Raw genomic sequence first — 24,903 nt, forward strand, 5'->3', positions numbered from 1 at the left:
TGTCAGATCTGGTACAGAAAGTCCCAGTCAACCTTAGTACCCCATAGCCACTGCATGGATAGTTGCTTCATGCAGATGGTATACATTTAGAAATGTAAAAGTATTGAGAATTCCTGGAGTTTAGGCAGGCTATTTACAGAACATAAATATACTTCAAGCAAATGTCTAATTTATTTTTTCAAAACTTTTTTTTCTTCAATTGTTTTTGTCCACAATTTGGCAAAAAAAAAATAGGCCAACTTTTATCAGGGACATGAAAACACACAGCCTAAAGGCAAAGCAATACTAATTCCTTGTTCTTCATATAAAGTATGAAGGCACAAAAGGCTATTAAAAATATGTAAGATTTCTTTTAGTATGGGCAAATGAACATACTTTCTTCATACCTAACTTTCATAAATTGTTAAACCATTTAATGAAACTTCATAAGAATAATCTGAGGCAAACAACCAGCACAGAAAATTTCAGCTTAAGAGGTTTAAGTTTGGCAAACTTATAATCAACTGAAGACCAAGTCGTCTCATAAGAAGTGTAGGACAGTTTCAACTAAATACATAGCTGCCAGCTGAACCTGTAATACAGCAATATATTTCATCAGTTACAAATTATTTAAATCAACATAACACTATGTTTGACAAAATACTTCTAAACAGCAGGAGGCACCACTGTTTACAGTAGAAGATGTATAAGAGGGAACAAATTTTGCAAAATCTCATTTTTAAATTAACAGAATAAAACTCACCTCTTTGGTCGGGAAAAGTTTAGTCTTAAAAACTTACCTGTTCATATGTGTTAATGTTTGATCAAATGAATGTTCTCCAATTCTTTTATTTCCAGAAAGATCTCTACCTCCACTCCCAGTATAAGTGAATTCATCTCCTCGATCCTGTGTAAGAAGATTATCCTCCATTTTAGCATTCCGTATTAAAGCATCTGAACTGAAAACCTGCTCCCTCATTGGTTCTATTTACTCAAACAAGAACAATTGCCTGAGGTAAAGAAAAACATGTGCTCAGTTTTTACATCATTTGCCTTTCAAAGTAACCATGACAGCAAAAAGCTACTGGTTCAGATGCAACATGTTAATAAGAAAGTGATGACAAAAAAAATACATCTGCCTTTAAAAAAAAATTAACTCCTCAAGCATTAATTTTATTCACACAAATATTTCTGATAGATGGAATGCATTCTAGCTAGTGTTTACTCATTCTCTTCACAGCTTACAAGAAAATCCCATTTGGAAAATATGTAATACATCACTCAGAGACCTCACTTCTGCTTGTTCATGGGACCGAGCACCAATACAGCAAAGCACTTTGTACTTCAGTACAAGACAAAGACAAGTACTTTACTTTAATAACACTATACACATTTACTAACAAGTAAAAATAAAAATCAGGAAAAAAAATCCAAAGAAAAAGAAGGTGTCTAAGGTTGGGGTTTTTTGTTTGTTTGTTTGTGGTTTGGTTTAGTTTTTTTATTTACATTTGCAGAGGTTGCCCCCACCTCAATTTCAGTTGTTCTCAACTGCTAAGAGCTTACAAGGCTCATTCAGATGCAAACTCTATGAACTGACATAATTCTGTTGTAGTCTATATTTACTAACGATGAATTATGTGAAATTGAATGAAGGCTGATTAAGCGTTCCTTTAAAAAAGCTTTAAAAATAATGAAAATATACATAGTGCTTAAGTGAAGCCAATATTATTCAATTTTTTTAACTTGTCACAAATTCACAATATCCATGATAAATCCAAGTATTTCAGAAAAAAATGCAAATGTATTTATAATAATGTCTCTCTTTTAAAATGTAGATCTTTTACAAAGCATGAAGCACTGATATAAAAAGAATATTTAGCAAATTAGTAATTTTCATATGAAGCTTCAGAGCAAAAAACCTAAACATACTGGTATGCAGTAGTAAAATTCAGTCAATTTATAACCACTATTAAATGTTTGACATCAGCATGGAACCAATACCAACCCACTGCAAGATTATTACCGCTGTTTTATGACTGGCAATAACCAAACAAGAGGTGTCATGACAGAGAAATGTTGGTTGTACAGGGCCATAAAGTAACTACAGAAATGGTGTTTACTTTAAACTGTGTAGAAAAATCTTAATAGATTCAGTAACAGAGCTACTAGTGTTTATCATTCCTTTTTATTTAGATACAACAAAAATAAAACACTAGAAGGTAAAAAATTTTGGTTGGAAAAATACTGAAAATAGAATAAAGGAAATGATAGTAATCAGAAACTGGGAGGTGTTTTTACCTCTTTTACAGCATTGTTGAAACAAGTATTGGAATAGCATATTTAACAGGATGTTAAAAAACCTGGAGGGAAAAAAGCAAAGAAATGAACCAGACTGGAGAAACTCAGAAGCGACAAAGGGTGGAGACTTTTTAGTTTAGCAAAAAATATTATGTACATGTACCTTCATGAAGGTACCCTCATGAATGCTGAATACAAAAATATTTTTTATCGAACAAACAAACAAAAATCAAGAAGAAATGGATAGAGGCTTAAGTCAAACAAATTAAAATGGAAGGCACATATTTAACTATGTTTGTAATTAATCACTATAATCAATTTCCATGGGAAACAGAGAATTCTCAAACTTTTGAGACCTTCAAAGTAAAATTAGATTATTCTGGAAGATTGCTCAACGCTATATTTTAGCTATTGAGCTTAACAAAGAGATAATATAGATATAAGGCCTGGGCATACATACTTCAGTGTTCTACACCTGAATGGGCAAAATGCTATAGATTTGGGGTAAACTGGAAAACCAGGAGAAGGAAAGTGAGGAACAAATAGAACGCTATCTTTTTCGAAGAGTTACAGCTTTAAGTGCTTGCACCTTAGCCATCTCAGTGGGGGTAGGGGATAAAGATCCACACAGCAGCAAAGATGCAAGGGTTGTTAATGCCTTAGAAACCAGGGAAACACCTGAGAACAGTCACACAGGAATTAGAGCTTTCATTCCAAAACATATGCTGGGATCAATAGCCCAACTGAAGTGCACCTACACCAATACATACAGCATGAGCAACAAACAGGAGGAGCTAGAAGTAATTGTGCAGCTGGAAAACTATGATATAGTTGCCATCACAGAAACATGGTGGGATGACTCACAACAGGAGTGCTACAATGGATTGCTATAAACTCTTCAGAAAGAATAGGCAAGGAAAGACAGGTGGTGGGGAAGCCCTGTATGCTAGGGAGTGTTTTGACTGTCTAGAGACTGATGATAGTGATGAAAGGGTCAGGTGTTTATGGGTAAGAATCAGGGGGAAGGCCAAGGCAGATATCCTGGTGGGAGTCTGTTACAGACCACCCAAGCAGGATGAAGAGGCAGATGAAATATTCTATAAGCATCTGGGAGAAGTCTCATGATCGCTAGCTCTTGCTCACATGGAGAACTTCAACTTACCAGATGTCTGCTGGAAAGTAATACAATAAAGCCGAGAGGAAACAGTCTAGACTAGGGGTATCAAACTCATTTTCACCGGGGACCACATCAGTAGGAGTAGTTACATTTATACAGTCCCAAAATTACATTTGGTCCTTTGAAGGCAACCGTGAGGCTGATGTGGCCCCCGGTGAAAATGAGTTTGACCCCCCTTGTCTAGGAGGTTTCTGGACTGTGTGGAAGATAACTTCCTGACACAGATGGTGAGTCAGCCAGCTAGGGAACCCTGCTGGACCTATTGTTTACAAACAGAGAAGGACTTGTGGGTGATATGGTGGTTGGAGGCTGTCTTGGGCATACAGATCATGAAATGATAATGAAATGAAATGGTTCTTGGAGAAGTAAGGAGGGGGATAAGCAGAACCGCTACCCTGGACTTCTGGAGGGCTGGTTGACAGAGTCCCTTGGGAGGCAGTCCTGAAGGGCAAAGGAGTCCAGGAAGGCTGGACATTCTTCAAGAACAAAATCTTAAAGGTACAGAAACAGGCTGTCCCTATGTGCCAAAAGACGAGCTGGTGGTGAAGAAGACTGGCCTGGCTGAACAGACAGCTTTGGCTGGAACTCAGGGAAAAAAAAGCTTAGTGGATGAGGGAAAGGCTGTGGATATTGTCAACTTAGACTTTAGTAAAGTCTTCGACACTGTTTCCCACAGCATTCTCCTGGAGAAACTGGCTGGTCATGACTTGGATGGGTATACTCTTCACTGGATAACAAGCCATCTGGATGGCTGGGCCCAAAGAGTTGTGAATGGAGTTCAATCCAGTTGGTGGCCAGTCACAAGTAGTGTTCCCCAGGGCTCAGTATTGGGGCCAGTTCTCTTTAATAATAATCCCAGGCACCAGTACAGGTTAGGGGCGGACCTGCTGGAAAGCAGCACTGCAGAGAAAGACTTGGAAGTTCTGGTCAACAACAAGTTGACCGTGAGTCAACAATGTGCCCTTGTGGCCAAGAAGGCCAATGGTATCCTGGGGTGCATTAAGAAGAGTGTGACCAGCAGGTCGAGGGAGGTTATCCTCCCCCTCTACTCTGCCCTGGTGAGTCCACTTCTGGAGTACTGTGTCCAGTTCTGGGTTCCCCAGTTTAAGAAGGATAAGGGATTACTGGAGGACCTCCAGCGGCAGGCCCTGAAGATGATTAGGGGCCTAGAGCACCTTTCTTATGAGGAGAGACTGAGAGTGCTGGGTCTGTTCAGCCTGGAGAAGAGAAGGCTGAGAGAGGATCTCATCAGTGTTTATAAATATCTCAAGGGTGGATGTCAAGAGGATGGGACCAGACTCCTTTCAGTGGTGCTCAACGATAGGATGAGGGACAACAGACACAGGCTGAAGCATAGGAGGTTCCATCTGAATATGAGGAAAAGCTTATTTACTTTGAGGGTGACAGAGCACTGGAACAGGCTGCCCAGAGAGGTTGTGGAGTCTCCTTCTCTGGAGGCATTCAAGACCTGCCTGGACACATTCCTGTGTAATCTACTCTAGGTGAACCTGCTTTAGCAGGTGGTTGTCTCCAGAGGTCCCTTCCAACCCTAGCCATTCTGTGATTCTGTAATATACACACAGAGATGAGATATCATTTCATTATGAGATTGCACAATGTTGAGTGCTAAGTGATAAAACCACAAGGTTAGCACACCCTCTTCACAGTATTTACATAATTTATACTTTTGATTTTTGGTTAGTACCTCCCCATGTTTCCACCGCCTTTCCAGGATTGGTTAGTAACATACATATGGTTACACAATCATTTTCTTGTACTACACATGCTCATGGGTAAGGGTCTTCACTTGGGCAGGGGTCTTCGCTCCTCTGGGTGTGATTTTCAGTATTATAATGAGCTTATAATGAGTAAAGTTCATCTAAAGGACACTTTAGCGGACAGTTTCAAGATATATGTTAAACAAACTCAACTAAGTGCACAGGTTCCAGGATGTTCTAACTGCAAGGACAGGAGGTCCTGATAAGGAGTTCTTCAAATCTCTCTTTGTTCAAGTCTTGAGCTTGGAGGAAGTGATGTTTGAATATTAGCCAGCTCTCTTGGACCCCCCTACCTTCTAGAGCCCTATCCCATAGGATTCTTCCAAGTAGGACCTTGAAGAGCCCAAAGTTCACGCTGCTGAAGTCCATGGTTTTAGTCCTACTTATCGTCCTGCTTCCTCCACGCAGGATCCTGAACTCTACTATCTCGTGGTCGCTTTAGCTGAGGCTGCCCCCAACCATTACATCTCCAACCATTTCTTCTTGGTTCTTCTTTTCTACCTAGCCAGTCATACCATCATACAAGGCTATCAGGTTGGTCAAACATGGTTTCCCTTTGGTGAACCCATGCTGACTACTCCAAATAACCTTTTTTTCCACATGCTTGGAGATGATATCCAGAATGAGCTGTTCCATCACCTTTCCAGGGATGGAGGTGAGGCCGACTGGCCTGTAGTTTCTAGTCTCTAGGGCCTGGGATACCTGAGGTCCAATTTTAGCAGTAAAGACAGAAGCGAAGAAGGCATTCAGTAACTCTGCCTTCTCTGTATCATCCATCACCAGGGCACCCTCCTCATTCAGCAGTGGACCTACATTTTCCCTAACCTTCCTTTTGCTGCTGATATACTTGAAGAAGCCCTTCTTCTTGTCCTTGACATCCCTGGCCAGATTTGCTTCCAAGTGAAGCTTGGCCTTCCTCACCGCATTCTTGCATACTCTAGCAGTCTCCTTGTTTTCCTCCCAGGTGACCTGTCCCTTTTTCTCATTACATAAACATCCTTCTTTCACCTGAGTTTTGACTGGAGTTCCTTACTCATCCATGCTGGCCTCTTACTCCCTTTACTTGATTTCTTGCTCATAGGGATGCATCCGTCTTGAGCTTGGAGGAAGTGATGTTTGAATATTAGCCAGCTCTCTTGGACCTTCTAGAGCTCTATCCCATGAGATTCTTCCAACCAGGACCTTGAAGAGGCCAAAGTTTGCCCTGCTCAAGTCCATGGTTTTAGTTCTTCCATGCATGATCCTGAACTCCAGCATCTCATGGTCGCTGCAGCAGAGGCTGGCCCTAATCGTGATATCTCCAACCATTTCTTCTCGGTTTGTTAGGACAAGGTCCAGCAGCACACCTCTCTTCGTTGGCTCCTCCACCATCTGTGTCAAAAAGTTGTCACCAGTGATCTGTAGGAACCTCCTGGGCCGTGCATGCTGAGCTGTGTTGCCCACCCAGCAGATGTCAGGGTGATTGAAGTCTCCCAGGAGAACCAGGGCATGTGATCATGAGGCTACTTCCAGCTGTCTGTAGAAAGCCTCATCAACTTCCTCCTCCTGATCAGGTGGCCTGTAGTAAACACTCACAACAGTGTCCCCCTTGTTGGCTTGTCCTTTAATTTTTACCCATAAGGATTCAACTCGCTTGTCATCCTCCCTAAGCAGAGTTCAAGACATTTGAGTTGTTCTCTCACATGAAGTGCAACTCCTCCACCTCACCTTGCTGGCCTGTCTTTCCAAAAAACTACATAGCCTTCCATGACAACATCCCAGTCATGTGAGCTGTCCCATCACTTTTCCATAATAGCAATGAGATCATGGCCCTGTGAACATGCATAGATCTCTAATTCTTCCTGTTTATTCCCCGTGCTATGCGCGTTGGTGTACAGACACTTCAGGGAAGTACTCAAGCATGCAGGTTTCTCATGAGGGGTGCAGAAAGATCTACCGCAGCCACATGTACCCTTGAGGTGGTTGGCCCTCTGGTTCTCATCTTAGGAGGCAGCTAAGGAATATTTGTCACTGCCCTGGTTGGTCGGGCATGTTCCCCAGTTGGACGTGATTGCGTGAGCATCACCACTTTGGACCCTACACCCCAAGCTCATCAGTTTAGAGCCTGCTTCTCCTTGCCCCTCTATGCTTGCTGTCTCATCCCACAGCATGTCACAGGCGAACCCGATTACATCCCCCTCCTCCATCATATCTAGTTTAAAGCCCTGTCAATGATCCCTGCTAGCTTCTGTGCAAAGACCTTCTTCCCTTTATGAACTCCATCCCACACCAGCAAACCTGGTGCCATGTAGGCCATCCCATTATCAAAAAAGCCAAAATTGTGGTGGTGACACCAAGCACGGAGCCTTGGGTTAATTGAATGCACCCATCTGTTTCTTCTAATGTCACTGCCCATAAATGGAAGAAGAGAGGAGAAATAACCTGTGCACCTGATTCCCTCACCAACCGTCCCAAGACCCTGAAGTCTCTTTTAATTGCCCTTGGATTACGGGTCACAACCTGATTGCTACCCACATGAAAAGCCAGTAATGGGTAGTAGTCCAAAGGTCGTACCAGGCTAAGAAGTTTCCTGGCCATGTCCTTAACCTGGGCCCCAGGAAGGCAGCAGACTTCCCTAAGAGGAGGATCCTTCCGGTATATTGGACCCTCCGTACCCCCCAGAAGGAAGTCGCCTACAACTATAAACTTCCATTTTTTTTCTTGTGGAGGTGGTCATAATACGGGGGGGCAGGCCTTTCAGGTTGTGTGAGCACCTGTGGTATAGATGGTATAGATGGTTCTTTATTTTCATTGGCCATTGGTTGGCCTTCCACTTCCAGAGCCTCGTACCTCTTGTATAGAGGCACCTGGTAGGGTGAGCTGGGCAAGGGGATGTTTTGCCTGCTGACTTGAAGTTATTTGCATCACTCAGGAGTTCAGCCTATCTGCCTTGCACAGAGCTTAACTTCTGCTAAATTAATTATCTTAATGCAATGGAAAAAATGGTGCAGCAAGAGCAAGGTGCTATGGATAAACTGCTGCAAAAATGTACCCCTTCCCAGACTGGGAAGGAGTGGGCTCGTAAATTTTGGAAGGATGGAAAGAAAGTGATAGAACGCATTGAACAATGTTTAATTACACAGAAAGCTAAAGCGGGCAAAGTCAAGGGAGCGATTCGTGCAGTCTTGGTACCCTGTTTGTCATTTCCTCAGCAAGAATTCCAAGAATCTCAGATATCCCCTTCCCCCAGACAAATTGCACATGCTGAATATCAGGCAATGGAGTCTGAAAATAAAGTGCTAAAATCATCATTGGCTTTTGAAAAACAGGGGAAAAATTAGGAGCTCGTGTTGATACAATGTGGGAAACTGCAGCGGGTCTGTGGAATCCTTGACAGAAAATATGAGAGTAGAGATCAGCCTTGAAATATTAAGATTTACCCTTGAGAAGGATGGGAGTAAAGGAGTATCCGGAGAGAGGAGAGATGTACCCGTGAGAGAGAAGGGGACAGAAAAATAACATGGATGATAGAAAAATTAACCAATGAGATGTTAGTGCTGTAACTTGTAACCAATAGTGAAAAGACACATGAACTGGTAGAATTGTATAAAAATGCACTTGTAGCAATACATGGCACTCTATTACTTTCATCTTGAAAGAACCTGGTCCATGTCGTTTGTCCGTCTCAACCGCGATAATACAATCATGAGCGAAAATAATTTTCTTAAAGATGCGAACAGTCGTTTGAAAGCAATGCTTGGAAAAGTAAACTTATAGCTTCAAAAAATGCCTTCCTCTGACTCAGACAGATTCATAATTTATTGCCTGAATGTGAGGAGAAAGATTTAACTGAGACCTTGCAACCAGTCTCATTATAACCTGTAATTAAAACTGAGGCTGCTGTTAACAAAGAAGAGGAGGACATTCAAGTCACAACGTGAATCATCCCCTGGACTCCGGCAGAGTTAATGCAGCTCAAAGAAAAATATTCATGACAGACAGAGGAATCTTAAGTTGAATATGTCTGAGTCTCTCTGACAGGCAGAGATAGAATTATGCTAAGTGAGGACGAAGTAGGAGGCTACTGGGGTCCAAGGGTAATTCTGATGACTCTACCCAGAGACCACAATTACTCCTTAATTGCAAGAGCGACATTTTGGGCCAGGGCAGTAGATCCCCAGGAGAGAGGAAAGCTGCTAGAAATCAAGACAGCTGGTTTTAACAATTTAGCAGCGTCTGTTCAGAAAGCAGCATCTGTTCAAGCTCTATATGAACGGGAGGAGTTTAGAAAATCTCCAATGCTGGCCTCCATTGATCTAGCACATTTAACTCCTCTCATTCATGGTCTCCCTGAGAGCCTTAAAATGTTTGTAGCGAATACTCAGGATTGCATCCAAGACTGCATACAAGCCGCCCATGGCACTCGTGGTGGTAAATGAGATAGAGGCGGAGATCAAAACACAGATCAAAACAGAGACTGAGACACTCACATTCCTACTTGGGGTGAATTTGTACAAGACATAGTTAAATGTGGGTGCTGAATGGGCTGGATTAATTCAGCCAGTGGAAAGTCTGCTGATAACGCTTGGTGCATTCATCAGATTCACACTCCCGACTCCTGCCCTGAGCAGAGACACATTTGACAGAGAGCAAAATGATTTGTCGTGTAAGGCATTAGACTTAGGAGTACCTCGACAAGTTTTACAAGGCATGCACAGTAATAACCTCGAATTATTAGTTCATTCTCTAAGTAGGAAGAATAACTCAGCTGGAGAGAATCGTCTAGTTGGAAACCCCCCTGCCTCTATGGGAACTGTGTCTTCTGCACCAGAGCTCAGTCTGAGTGACTCAGCAGCATTTCAGCAATGAAACTTCAGCAGCCAGGGAAAGCAGTGAGCCACTCCACTCAGCGTGTGCTTGCAGTTCAATGGCTCTCTGGTAAAAGCTCTGAACCTACCATCGCAATTCCTGTTGGAGCTCGAAACGTTTTAGTAGACTTTCTTCTTGATACCAGGGCACAAATATCAAATATTTCTAAAGAAACAGCTGTGGCAAATAACACTGATGGCGTGGTGACAGAATTAGAAAACAAAGACATTATTAAAATAACTCATTCATCCTATAATTCACCAGTTTGGCCAGTAAAAAGCAAACAAACAAACAAAACCCACAAAAACAAACACACAAACAAAAAAACACAACAAAAAACAACAACAACAACAACAAAAACCACAAACAAGCCAAAACAAAACAAAGCAAAAAAACAAACACAAAAAAACCCACCAACCAGGCAGTGGCATTTTACAGTAGATTACTGGCAATTAAATGCTAACACTACGTGTCTAACCATTGCAGTTCCAAACACTGCTGAGAGGGTACAGCACCACCTGCTGACCTTGCTTAGAAACTCACAGTTCACAAATGGTATGCATATCTGGAAGGCATTAATGAAATCATGACAAACATTGAGGGTAAGTATATACAATTTGGGTGGCATCTGCAATTGTCCAATGACATCTACCAACTGAACAACAGATGGAGTGGCCTTCTGCACATCTGTTACTTCAGGGAGCAAGGTTCATACTAAGCCAGGAGAATATCCTATGGGATTCTACACTGGGCAACCAGTACTGGTGAAAATGCCTCAGACTGGAACAGTACCAATGGTACTAATGACACCTAAAATACCTATGCATGAAAACTAAAGTGTTTGGGGAAAATACACTGGATCAGCACCCTGTGGATGACACCATCTTATTTAAATAATCCTACCGGTTGTACGCCCAACAGAGCACATCTTTTCTTTTTGTATTCACAGGAATCTTGAAGGAACCACGCGTGGATGGATTAGCCAATATCAATGAGATGACAGACCAACAAATTGGATTTGTGGTGTTATTCTTTACCTTAACCAGCTGGTTTCCCTCGATTGGCAGCCAAAGGAACCCAGGATGTGTATGGTCCCACACTCATGTTGCCTATACTGGAAATATGAGGCTACTTTTCATCAGCGGTAGTGGTAAATTAAACTTAGCCATTGTGGTCTTCCACCATGGTAGCCTCTACCATGACTCCACTAAAAGAAAAGATGCTGACCCCACAGTTATCCAAAATTGGGCCGTATGTAGTAAAAACCACAGGTCAACAGCAGAGGCTGCATAATCCATCATGGTCCCTCAAATGAGTAGAATTATCAATGCAAATTGACATTTCCATGTGTGAGAGATTTCAGGGATTTTCTTGAAGTTAATGTGTGGATAGGTTTCTATTATATGGAGATTTGTTATTGAACTAGCCAGGCCCAAAGGAATTTCAAGGCCACCTCGTCAAGCTGAAAATAGGATCTGCTGTGGGAGTGGGGCAGTTCAGCAGCTGCAGGGCAGCAACACAACATAAATCAACAGACCTATTAGAAGTGAGACTTGGGCATGTGGACAGCTCGTGAACATAGACAATATCCAATCAGTTAATGCATGCTTGGAGTGTGGATGTGTGATCAGGAAATAACTGCATATATAAGGAGGCTTGTTTCTGTAATAAATTGGCTTCACTTAAATTCACATTGGATTGTGTGGAGTCCATGATAATTCACCCTCGCATCCATGATCAAGCCTACCTGCTCACCGTTCCTGAATACATTTTACACAGTATGGTCAACATGGTTGTGTACATGAACCCTCACATTTCTCAAATTACCAAAGAGAGATGTGACCGCTATCCTAGGAACAGGACTGGGAGTCTTAAACAGTATAGATGCTGAGGCACTTGCAAAGAAACTATCTACTGTTACTAGTGATCTGTGGGGGACTATGGTGGGTCCGTGGATTCCCTGACAGAGAGTATGGGAACAGAGATCGACCTTGAAGATATTAATGTGTACCCGTGAGAAAGAAGGGAGTAAAAGAGTAACATTGACGATAGCAAAATTAGCCAATGAGATGTTACTATTGCAGCCTGTAACCAATAGCAAAAAGATACGTGTTGATAAAGACTATATAAAAAAGCATTTGTGGCAATAAATGGAGACTGCTGTTTGTACATAAGAAGAACTTTGTCTGTGTCATTTGTCCGTCTCAATCACGACAGTGATTTAAATAAATTGAATCATCCACTACGGTCTTCTCTTTTAGCATTGGGGACCAACAAATGGCTTTTATCCAATACACTACCTCAGTGGAAAGAAATTTATGAAAATGATCATCAGTTGATTGTAAACACACTTGATGTAGCCCAAAGTAATGTCTCTTTGGCTCTTGGTTGTATCCAAGCTCAACTGTGGATACAATCAATGTCAGCCGCCATCATAAGGGAAGGTGAAGAAAGCACCTTATCGACTGAAATTCAGAAAGTGATTTGGGATAATGCAATTGAATTTGCGAAGAGATTCCAATCCTGGTGGTATTTGGTCAATTTAATCTATGACCCCTTCAACAGTGCTGTCACAGCATTGTCCTAACCATATACAATGCTTTGGTATATACCATATACCAAATCATTGCATTAGAATTGAATCACAATGGAGCAGTACTCTATCTGATGAAGCACAGAGTATGGGGTCGACAAAAGGGAAATAAATGGCAAATCATGAATGTTGATGCATGCATTGTGTGAGAACAACAAGGATTCATCTGTGAAAGTAATACCATCAAAGCTCATGACATTTGCCTTGACACAGAACAAAATGTTTGCCACTTTGAGATACATCCTCATGAAAATCCTGAAACCATACTTGTATATACTGGGAAAGGACATGCATGTATGAGAACTGTCTGTGATTTTATACTTGTAGACAATGTTACAGTAGCTACCAGTAATCATTCTAATGCTTGTGTTTGTAATTTTACTAAAATCATAGGATGCGATTTTAGTTAGCTCCTGTCACAACTTCTCAGCTGTTGCAATCTAACTACATGCTGATCAATGATCTGCTGCCTACCCTGATTGGAATGGATTTCACCCTGGTAAAGAGACTCTCTCAGCATGATGATTTATATCGACTGCTGCAACAAGTCAAAGAAAATGGACAAAAAACTCGAAGGGGGATGGGGTTGTAGCTGGGCTTGTCCCAGTGGGGCAGCATTCTAAAACTGATGAGGACCGGGTGGCCTCCTATGCCCCTAGGGAGAAATGGGTGTGCTCTGCTCGCTCCCTGAAATGCCTCTACACAAATGCGCACAGCATGGGGAATAAGCAGGAGGAGTTAGAATCCTATGTTCGGTCGGGAGATTATGATCTGGTGGCAATTACAGAAACATGGTGGGACAGTTCACATGACTGGAATGTGGTCATGGATGGCTATGCCCTTTTCAGAAAAGACAGGCCGGCCAGGCGAGGTGGTGGAGTTGCTCTCTATGTGAGAGAGCAACTACAATGTACTAAATTCTGCCCAGGAGTGGATGATGAGCGAGTTGAGAGTGTATGGGTCAGGATCAAGGGGCAGGCTGGCAGGGGTGACACTGTTGTGGGCATCTGTTACAGGTCACCAGATCAGGCTGAGGAAGTTGATGAGGCCTTCTATGGGCAGCTGAGAGTGGCCTCACAGTCACAGGCCCTGGTTGTTGTGGGTGATTTTAACTTCCCTGATGTCTGCTGGAAGGACCATTCAGCCAGCCAGCCACAGTCCAGGAGGTTCCTCCAGTGCATTGATGATAACTTCCTCATGCAGATGGTGGAGGAGCCAACTAGGAGAGGTGCACTGCTGGATCTCATCCTCACTAACAAGGAGGGTCTGGTCGAAGCAGTAAAGGTTGAGGGCTGCCTGGGTTGCAGTGACCACGAGATGGTGGAGTTCAGCATCTTGTGTGGCAGGAACAGAATAGCAAGTAGAATTGCAACCCTGGACTTTAGCAGGGCTAACTTTGGCCTTTTCAAGCAATTGCTGGGGGAAATCCCATGGGCAAGACTGCTTGAAGGAAAAGGGGCCCAAGAGAGCTGGATTGCATTCAGAGATTGCTTCTTCCATGCTCAGGATCAGAGCATCCCCACACGTAGGAAGTCAAGGAAGGGAGCCAGGAGGCCTGCGTGGTTGAATAGGGATCTGTTGGGTATGCTCAAGCAGAAGAGGAGAGTTTACAGGTCATGGAAGCAGGGGCTGGCCACTTGGGAAGAATATAAGGCTGCTGTTAGAGGATGTAGGAAGGCAGCTAGGATAGCCAAGGCCTCCTTAGAATTACAGCTGGCGAGAGGGGTCAAGGACAGCAAAAAGAACTTTTTCAAATACATAGCGGATAAAACTAATACCAGAGGCAATGTAGGCCCACTGATGAATGGGGTGGGTGCCCTGGTGGCAGAAGATACAGAGAAGGCAGAATTACTGAATGCCTTCTTTTTCTCTGTCTACTCTGCCGGAGGCTGTCCTGGGGAGCCCTGTACCCCTGAGACCCCGGATGAAGCTAGGACAATGGAGGAGTTTGCTTTAGCCGATGAGGACTGGGTTAGGGAGCAATTAAATAGTCTGGACATCCATAAATCCATGGGTCCAGATGGGATGCATCCACGGGTGCTGAGGGAGCTGGCTGAAGTCATTGCTGGACCTCTCTCCATCATGTTTGCCAAGTCTTGGGAAACGGGAGAGGTGCCCGAGGATTGGAGGAAAGCAAATGTCACTCCAGTCTTCAAAAAGGGCAAGAAGGAGGACCCGGGTAATTATAGACCGGTCAGCCTCACCTCTGTCCCTGGGAAAGTAATGGACCAGCTTATCCTTGGTGCCATCTCAAGGCATATCAAGGATAAGAGGGTTATTAGGAGCAGTCAGCATGGCTTTACCAAGGGTAAGTCATGCTTGACCAACCTCATAGCCTTTTATGGGAATGTAACAAGGTGGATGGATGATGGCAGAGTGGTGGATGTGGTCTACCTTGACTTCAGTAAAGCCTTTGACACAGTCTCCCACAGCATCCTCACAGCTAAGTTGAGGAGGTGTGGTCTAGACAATAGAGTAGTGAGGTGGGTTGCAAACTGGCTTAAGGAGAGAAGCCAGCGAGTGGTAGTCAATGGTGCAGAGTCTAGTTGGAGGCCAGTATCTAGTGGAGTGCCTCAGGGGTCAGTACTGGGGCCAGTATTATTCAATATATTCATTAACTATTTAGACCAGGGAATAGAGTGTACTATCAGCAAGTTTGCTGATAACACTAAGCTGGGAGGAGTGGCTGACACGCCAGAAGGCTGTGCTTCCATCCAGCGAGACCTGGACAGGCTGGAGAGTTGGGCGGGGAATAACCTAATGAAATTTAACCAGGGAAAGTGTAGAGTCCTGCATCTGGGCAGGAACAACCCCAGGTTCCAGTATACGTTGGGAAATTACATATTAGAGAGCAGTGTAGGGGAAAGGGACCTGGGGGTCCTGGTGGACAACAGGATGACCATGAGCCAGCACTGTGCCCTTGTGGCCAGGAAGGCCAATGGCATCCTGGGATGTATTAGAAGGGGGGTGGTTAGTAGATCAAGAGAGGTCCTCCTTCCCCTCTACTCTGCCCTGGTGAGACCACATCTGGAATATTGTGTCCAGTTCTGGGCCCCTCAGTTCAAGAAGGACAGGGAACTGCTGGAGAGGGTCCAGCGTAGGGCAATGAAGATGATTAAGGGAGTGGAGCACCTCCCTTATGAGGAAAGGCTGAGGGAGCTGGGTCTCTTTAGTTTGGAGGAGACTGAGGGGTGACCTTATTAATGTTTATAAATATATAAAGGGTGAGTGCCATGAGGATGGAGCCAGGCTCTTCTCGGTGGCAAACAATGATAGGACAAGGGGTAATGGGATCAAGCTGGAACACAAGAGGTTCCACTTAAATTTGAGAAAAAACTTCTTCTCAGTGAGGGTGACAGAGCACTGGAACAGGCTGCCCAGGGAGGTTATGGAGTCTTCTTCTCTGGAGACATTCAAAACCCGCCTGGACATGTTCCTGTGCGACCTCACCTAGGCGTTCCTGCTCCAGCAGGGGGATTGGACTAGATGATCTTTTGAGGTCCCTTCCAATCCCAAACATACTGTGATACTGTGATGCTGTGATTACTATCCATCATGATGCAGAAGAAATACACCACGTGCTGGCATGAGTGTTGAAGAATGGAGAATACAAGTGGTGGGACACTCTTTTTGGATGGGCACTGACTGCTACTGGACTCTTTAACGACATGTTGCTTCTTATTGTTGTCCTATTAGCACTCACTTTGTTGTGTCTTGTTTTAATAATAGCACTATATGTTAGAATTTGGATTGTGATGAAACGTCTAACCTATCTAATATCTCCACAAGAGATATACATACTTAACAGTACCCACAACGAGCACACAATTGACATCTCTGTGACTAAATATTGTGAAGCTTGAGTGACTATAGTCATGGGGTGGATTATGTGGAATAATTACTGAGAGGGCTCTCTGGGCAGCCTTTTCCAGTGCTCTGTCACCCTCAAAGTAAATAAGCTTTTCCTCATATTCAGATGGAACCTCCTATGCTTCAGCCTGTGCTCATTGCCCTTCATCCTGTTGTTGGGCACTACCGAAAGGATTCTGGTCCTATCCTCTTGACATCCACCCTTGAGATATTTATAAACACTGATGAGATCCTCTCTCAGCCTTCTCTTCTCCAGGCTGAACAGACCCAGCACTCTCAGTCTCTACTCATAAGAAAGATGCTCTAGGCCCCTAATCATCTTCGTAGCCCACTGCTGGATTTCCTCCAGTAATTCCTTGTGTTTCTTAAACTCGAGGGCCCAGAACTGGACACAGTACTCCAGATGCAGCCTAACCAGGGCAGAGAAGAGGGGGAGGATAACCTCCCTTGACCTGCTGGTCACACTTTTCTTAATTCACCCCAGGATGCCGCTGGCCTTCTTGGCCACAAGGGCACATTTTTGACTCAACAGCTCCCATTACGTAGCTGAAGACAGCAGTAAGATCTCCCTAAGCCTTCTCTTCTTACAGCTGAACATACCCAGTTCTCTCTATTTATGTCATGTGTTTCAAATCCCTGATCAGCTTAGTGATCCTCTACTAGACTTTCTCCACTATGTCTTTCCTGTACGTCCAAGTCACAGGCATTTTTTTGTCCTGACCTCACTAAAATTAAAATGCGATGTATTTAACTTCAGAGGTATAATGACTCCAAAAGAGGAGGCATTCATCTGTTTAACTTGACAGCAGTAGAAGAAATGACCAGGACAGAACTTCAAGTATATAACTTCTGCATCACTTGATATATTGGAGGGTTGCATTGCCTTTCAAGGGGATCTCAACACACTTGAGAAATGGGCTGAGAGTAACATCATGGAGTTCAACAAAAGGAAATATCAGGTCTTACAACTTGGAGCAAAATAATCCCAGGTACCAGTACATGCTGGGGGCCCACCAGCTGGAAAGTAACTTGGCAGAAAACACCCTTGGAGTATGTGACAGCCTTGAAGCACCCCCCCATAATTGCAAAACAAAGGACACATTAACAGTATATGTTATGCCTTAAACAGCTGTTTTTTGCAGATTCTGACAGGAATAGATTAAAGTGCTGTGGAGATAGTACTTGTGCCTATTTCTTCAAGGCCTTGCAAAATGAAGGCATAAATTTTTGAGATAAAGACAACTAACAGTGTTTGTGAAGGTCCTACCAAGACCTCAGTCCTCATTCCTGCTTAATTGGGCTGAAACCAAGATGGGTCATCTAGCAGACAATCAGCCACTGGGAGAAATCACGAACCACTAGCTACTCTTAGCAGACAAAATGACTCACTTCTAGGCACTTTTGAGACCACCAGAGACCCCCAACCTATTTCTGGAACAATCTTCTTGATTAGCATGGAGTGAGCAGAGGGAGGAGATGAACGTCCTCTCCTATCTCGCATGCAAATGGACTGGGTTATAAAACTTTCTCATTCAGGACACTGGAGGGGTGTGTCTGTGCGTGTGCTGCATGTCATTAATGAAGTTTCATTGCACTCATCACTAAGACAGCTACAGAGGAGGTTGCTGGAACGACCTGTAGAGTGCTGAGATCTTGCCTTTCTTCTGATATCTTAATCTCTCTCTCTCCTTTTCCTCTCTCTTTCTCTCTGACTTTGTTCTGGGCACATAAGAGAAATATCTTGCAAGTTTTGTTGTTAAAGTCTTGCTGAGTTTTATGATATAGTTACAAACTTTTGCCAAGCCACTATTTGCTGTAATTCCACTGAGATTTTAGTAAGTTCATGATTTAATTGAACCTCTGGAGTAATTGTCATTACTTTGAGTTACCACACAGAGTATCCATAGCCCTCATTCCACCAAGTGGAATGAGACAGAGTCCTAGTGGAAAAGTTGAACATGAGCCAGCAATGTACCCTTATGGAAAGAAAGGCTAACAATATCCAGGACTGTGGGAAACTGCAGCAGGTCTGCGGAATCCTTGACAGAAAATATGAGAGTAGAGATCAGCCTTGAGATATTAAGATTTACCCTTGAGAAGGATGGGAGTAAAGGAGTATCCAGAGAGAGGAGAGATGTACCCATGAGAGAGAAGGGGATAGAAGAATAACATGGATGATAGAAAAATTAACCAATGAGATGTTAGTGCTGTAACTTGTAACCAATAGTGAAAAGACACATGAACTGGTAGAATTGTATAAAAATGCACTTGTAGCAATAAATGGCGCTCTATTACTTTCATCTTGAAAGAACCTGGTCCATGTCGTTTGTCCGTCTCAACCGCGACACAGGACTGCATAGCATTGCTAGCAGATGGAGGGAGGTGGTCCTTCCCATCTACTCAGCACTGGTGAGGCCACACCTGGAGCCCTGTGTCCAGTTCCAGGCTCTCCAGTACAAGAGAGACATGGACATACTGGACAGAGTCCAACGAAGGGCCACTAAGATGATTATAAGAGTGGAGCATCTCTCCTATGAGGAGAGTCTGAGGGACCTGTGACTGTTTAGCCCAGAGAAGAGAAGGCTCAGGGGGGTTCTCATCTCTGTATACAAATATCTGAAGGGGGAGTGAAAAGGCTATTTTCAGTGGTGCTCAATGGCAAGACAAGAGGCAATGGGCACAAACTGAAACACAGAAGGTTCTGTCTGAATAGAAGGAAACACTTTTTACTGTGAGGGTGGTCGAAAACTGCAACAGGCTGCCCAGAGAGACTGTGGAGTCTCTGTAAATAGATATATTCAAAAGCTGACTGGACACAGTCCTGCTCTAGGTGACTCTGCTTGAGCAGGAATGTTGGACTAGACCCTCTCAAAAGGTCCCTTCCAACCTCAATGATTGTTATTCTGTGACTTGTAAAATATGAGACTTTATAATTCAGACTATATAAGCACATTGAAACTTGACTCTCATCAACATTTTAAAATTCAGACACAATTAATATGAGACCAAGAATATTTTTAAAGAAAAATATTTAAAAAATTATTCTAAAAATAGTAACACATAGCAAATTAGATATTGGGTAGTAGTAATTTTTGCATACTCATATTTTCATAAGTACTAATTTTAGGATCAGCAACAGACATCACTTTTCATCTTTATAAACTTTAAAATAACATTAGTGATTTGACTAAATGACATACCACTTCATCTTCAAATCCTCCAGCTAGTACAAGCGAATAAGCTCCATCGTTACTGCGTCCATGAATTCCACCAACATGGGGTCTGTGAACACCTGCTTCACTCACCTTAAGTGTTAAAAAAGAACAAATTGAAAAATAACTTTTTGAAACAACTGGCTGTCTGCAATATGTTTTATGCTTAAAAAAATATTTCCATAAGTATATTTGGATAACAGGTTTGCCATTAAAATAAATAATGTTATGAATTTTTTTAGGTTGTTTTTAAGGAAAAGAAACACAAAAGAAAGGACATCCAATGAAAAGACAGGACAATATAGAACAGTGTTGACACAAAGATGAATAGGTACACTTTATTCCTTAGGAATAACCTTCACGATTCTTGCCATAAGCAACATCTAAGACCAGATTCATTGTTGCTTAGACCAACTCAAAGAAGATACAGATTATCTTTCTAATTCAGTAGTATTTTAATTTTTTGTAAATAATTATGCAAGAAAGATCATAGTGAGTTAATTTTTTGGTGAAAATTATGTATTGTTAAGTTAACCAATTCAGGAAAACGCAATCACATTTACAGCCTTCCTTCGTCTCTGAACATTTTTCCAGTTCTGCCCAACTCCTGTACTTCCCTCTCCAAATACTTTTATACAGTTTTGTAACATTTTGCATTGCTTTGCTATTGTTATAAGAATATAACAGTCATCAAACTGCATCAAAACAGAGTTCCAGCTAGCCAAATATCCTGTCTCTGACAACAAATAAAAACAGATAGCTGATCAGTGTGAAAACAATGATATTTCCATGTAAATTTTCTCAGTTTACAGCTATGTGTGGCTTAGATTTTCATGGAAGAAAAGTCAACCAATGGTTATTAATTTATCTACTTGAGTTCTGAACTCTTGCATACTCTTGACTTTCACAATATCCTACAGGAAAGAGTTCACAGTGTTGCTGCATATTGCATGAATTAGTACTGCTGCCATTCATTTTTAATTGAGCACCTGATCATTTCATTTGATATCCACTCCTTTTGCATCAAAAATAACATACAGTTGTTCCCTATTCACCTTCTTCAATTTTAATAGACTTCTGTAGCATACCATCTTTCATACAATTTTTGTACGAATGCCATTCCATACCTTTAACCATCCTTGTTCTTTATAATTATATTTGTTTTCATCTTCCTTTCTTAATAATTCCTAACACTTGATTTGCATTTCTGACCACTACTGAGCACAAAGATGACATTTTTTAAATTATCTATTATAAGTTCTCTTTCCTAAATGATAATAATTAGCTGAAAGGTCTTTATCAGCTATGAAAAGTTATGATTTTCCCCCTGCTCATCTTTACTATCCATGACAACTTAGCATTGTCACTTAACTGTCAGTTGTTTGTCAACTTTTTCAGACCATTTATGAACACGTTGAACAGCACAGACCTCACTATCACTCTGTTCTCTCCCATTCCATTAAATATAATTTCATTCATTCCTCTCTCCCTTCTTTCATTTTCATAAGGTATCCAGAATTTGACTTAAAATTTAGATTTCTGCCCTTTGGATGCTGTATCCAGAAACAGTTCTAAGTCAATTTCCTTCTAGGAAAAAGAGAGTTGCAAGCTTTCAAACTGCATGACCATGCATAATATATATCACATTTAAATATTCTTAATAAGTTTGTTACACGTAAAAGGAAGAAAACCATGAGATGGCATTCACAGCATTTTCATTCTAAATTCTCATAAATTTGCTAAGAACTCATTTTCATACAAAAGAACAGTCAAATCAGAAATAAAAGTGTAACTTTTTGTGTGGAAAAATGTTGGTCTTTTTAAAAAGTATGTAGTTAATATGTAACCATTATTAAATAGTTATGCACAAATGATAACTCTTCTAATATCTATGCCCTACATTATAAGTCTCATCTGCTTAATTTTCTGAGAAAAACAAAACTCTTTACTTAATTCCTGTTTGCAATCATCACTTGAAAGTTCTGGGATCTATTTGATCTATTCCACCAATGGAATCCTTAAAGAGATGAAATCCTAACTTTTATTCCTGCTGATACTGGTTGATCCAGTAACAACAAAATTTGATCCAGAGATCTTGAATTTGCAGAACTGATTTTCAAAACTTCCCCTATCTAAGAGAATATAATTTACCTGGAAACTAATTTCAAGATTAATGATTACAGAAATAATTCTTCAGAATACAACTGTGTTCTGAAGTATTTGTTTTAGTTTGCTTTAGTTTTTTCAAATGAATAGTTGTGTATAAAATCAATGAACAATTGACACTAACACTGCAATTTTACATTAGAAAATTAATTTTCTTTGCTCTTCTCTAATATCCATATTGATGGTAGTGCTCACATTAGCACCAAAGTCAGACAAGATTCAAGGAACTTGTTTAGTATGCAGCTGTTTCACTGTGAATTATATTAAGGGGAGAAACTGAAAACTGTTACTAAGGGGTAAAACCTCTGCTGTTGACTGTTTTAGCCTGTAGACTTGCATGTCATACCCAAGCCAAAATTATTCAGACACCCATTTTCCATAAAAAAACCAGAGTTTTTTTATAAGCACTCTCCCTGGAGGCAATGGGTGGGATGAAGACTTCAAAAACACATTAGAAGAGGCTTTTGGTTCTTGCCATGTCCCTCTCCCCAAAGGGAAGAAAAAGTCTCTGGCTATGGTGGGAATACTCCTGAAATATGTTCTTCTTCTCCACACTGTTCATTCCTGCTCCCTTTGTGCTGACGCAGTATTTGTATAACCACAAAGTGAAATGGATTGGGAAAATTACCCTCCCTCACAAAGGACTGTTTTTCTGCCAGATTACTTTCCAATATAGTTTATCATATAGCCTGAGAAACATTTATGACAGAAAACAAAAGGGACAATGCAAGAAGTAGACATGGTTGGATGGACTATGCCTTTCAGTAGCCAATACTGACTTGTATTAGTTTAAAACATTCATCAGCCTAAAAGATGCTGATGTGAGTTATACAGGGTGTTTCAGAAAGATGGATCCAACATGTTACAATTGCACAAAAATTTACAAACGGTTTAATCAGCTGTCAAGTTTTAGTAATCTTTTTATAAATGCTCTATGTTCCCTCCACCTGCTGTACGGACCCTAAGAGTTTCATTCATGAGCGGTTTGTGGTTGCAGAGATATAGTGATTTCAAATTGGGTCCAACTTTTTGAAACACCCTGTATATGACCCAAAAGGAACAGGTAATCAATTTATAGTGATACAATCGGAGGTGGCTCTTACCTTAGGGACAGTGGGTTCTACCCCCACCCGAACTTTAGAACCCTCAGTAAAATCTTATTTCTTACCTGTGCTAATTATGGGTAGCATGCACACTAGCACTAAGCCTGGCATCACAACACATTGGAAGTATGCACTGAAACAGGAACTGTATTGCACCTGCACAGGAGCCCTCAGTGGGGATCCAGACCAACTAATAAGCATTAGAGACACCACCGGATACAGTCAAATATTTTCTGAATTCTGTAATCTATATCCATAAGTGGGATGGATTGGTTCATGTTCCATGTCAGTAGACTTCAGAAAATATTCAACTTCCTCTAATTATTTCAGTTGGGAGTTTAACATGCTAAATATAAGTCCATCCTAATTATAGAAGATTCTCCTTTAAAAATAGTAAGTACTGTAAAAATAGTACTTTTGCACAACTGCACTTTCTACAATTATGATGATAATAGGTTGTATTTTCAAATCAGTATACTTCAAATTCCACTGTAGTTGGCAGTATTTTGAATATTAGAATTAAAATATACTCTCTGTATTTATTCTTAGTGAACATGACAATTACCAATCCAAAAATAATTTTTGTGCCCAAACTACCTATTATTTAGATTTATTTTAATTACAAATCTAAAAACATACCTGAACTCTGAATTTCCAGGTTGTCCCAACAGGGACACCAGGTATAGGACCATAGTGATTAGAAGGGACAATAGTGCATTCCTTAGTGCGACCAACACAAGCCATGCCCTAAAAAACATGTCAGAGAGAATGTATTTTATAAAAAAAAATAAAATATAAAAGTTGATGCAGATACTAAGACATCCAACCATTATAGTAAACACTTCAAAATATATTAACATAAAACTTGTCAACAGCAGTTTTAATCGATTAATTCATTTGCATTTCTTATTTTACCTCTAGTCATCTTAATAATTCTTCAGATGTTTTAACTTTCAGTAGTCAGTGTACAGGATTCAACATTGCTTTACAGTCTGTTCAGTCCTGTACTGAATTTCATGTAATGCATTTATTAACATAGTTAAAGATGAAACACGCACATGAATGGTGAGCTATTTTTAAATTAAAAAACACTCTACCTTGCCCCAGTCTCTCTGGCTTTCAGTACTGGCAGATGGCATCTTTGCTTTCTTTTTACTCTGTTTGAGTTTTTCTCCAGCTTTTACAACTTCATTAGAATCATTTTTGCATGAAGGACAATACCTAAAATAAAAGTTTCAGTAAATTCTTTATTACTCACTAATAATGGTAATACATTCATTCTAAGCAAAATAGTATCAATTCTGTTCATCCTGACTACATATTTTGAAGCTAGCAAATATATGACAGTTTTTAAAATCTGAGGACTCAGGCTGAAAAAATAACAAGAACAAATACTGTCCACTTCTAAAACAAGACTTTTTTTTTAAAAAGTAGGGTGGTAGAGGCGAAACATTTCACGCTGCTTTTCTCATGTCATGTACAAGAGGTCCCCATGTTTCCTGTATTCCCTCCTAATTTTGTCTTGTTTTTCTTGTTTTTTCAGATCAGGAGAGGAGAAATGAGATTAGAGTATGCTGCTAACTAATGCTCATGGTTAATTTCCACATCCTGCCCACTCATCTACTTTTTACCACACCAAATCTCACTTCAGACAGCTGGAAGTGGAACAGCCCTAGAGTACCACAAAACATGCATACATATAATGCATCCATATAACACCCCACCATACCTAAGGCATCGGGAACGTGACTCGGTACTCAGTACATAGGAAGAGTATTAAATTCCATTTATATATATTTCTTTGCCTCATATGGCATTGGGACTCATTCCAGGCACCGTAAAACCATTACAGTAGAAAAAGGATAGGAGATTGCAGGAA

The 24,903-nt window shown here is 41.3% G+C and overlaps 1 protein-coding gene across 1 annotated transcript in view; it reads right to left on the reverse strand.

Moving 5' to 3' along the window:
- Positions 1–24,903, reverse strand: part of LOC308051405 (E3 ubiquitin-protein ligase UHRF2-like) — a gene marked incomplete at both ends in the record, with an annotated part of 100,304 nt that overhangs the window by 15,829 nt on the left and 59,572 nt on the right. Inside the window, 4 exons of the mRNA XM_080361836.1 lie at positions 780–886; positions 19,744–19,848; positions 23,664–23,771; positions 24,122–24,245. Of these exons, the coding sequence (XP_080217962.1) occupies positions 780–886; positions 19,744–19,848; positions 23,664–23,771; positions 24,122–24,245 (444 nt within the window). The remainder of the gene's footprint in view (positions 1–779; positions 887–19,743; positions 19,849–23,663; positions 23,772–24,121; positions 24,246–24,903) is intronic.

The sequence above is a fragment of the Nesoenas mayeri genome (genome assembly GCF_963082525.1).
Source record: "Nesoenas mayeri genome assembly, chromosome: W".
Lineage (NCBI taxonomy): Eukaryota > Metazoa > Chordata > Aves > Columbiformes > Columbidae > Nesoenas > Nesoenas mayeri.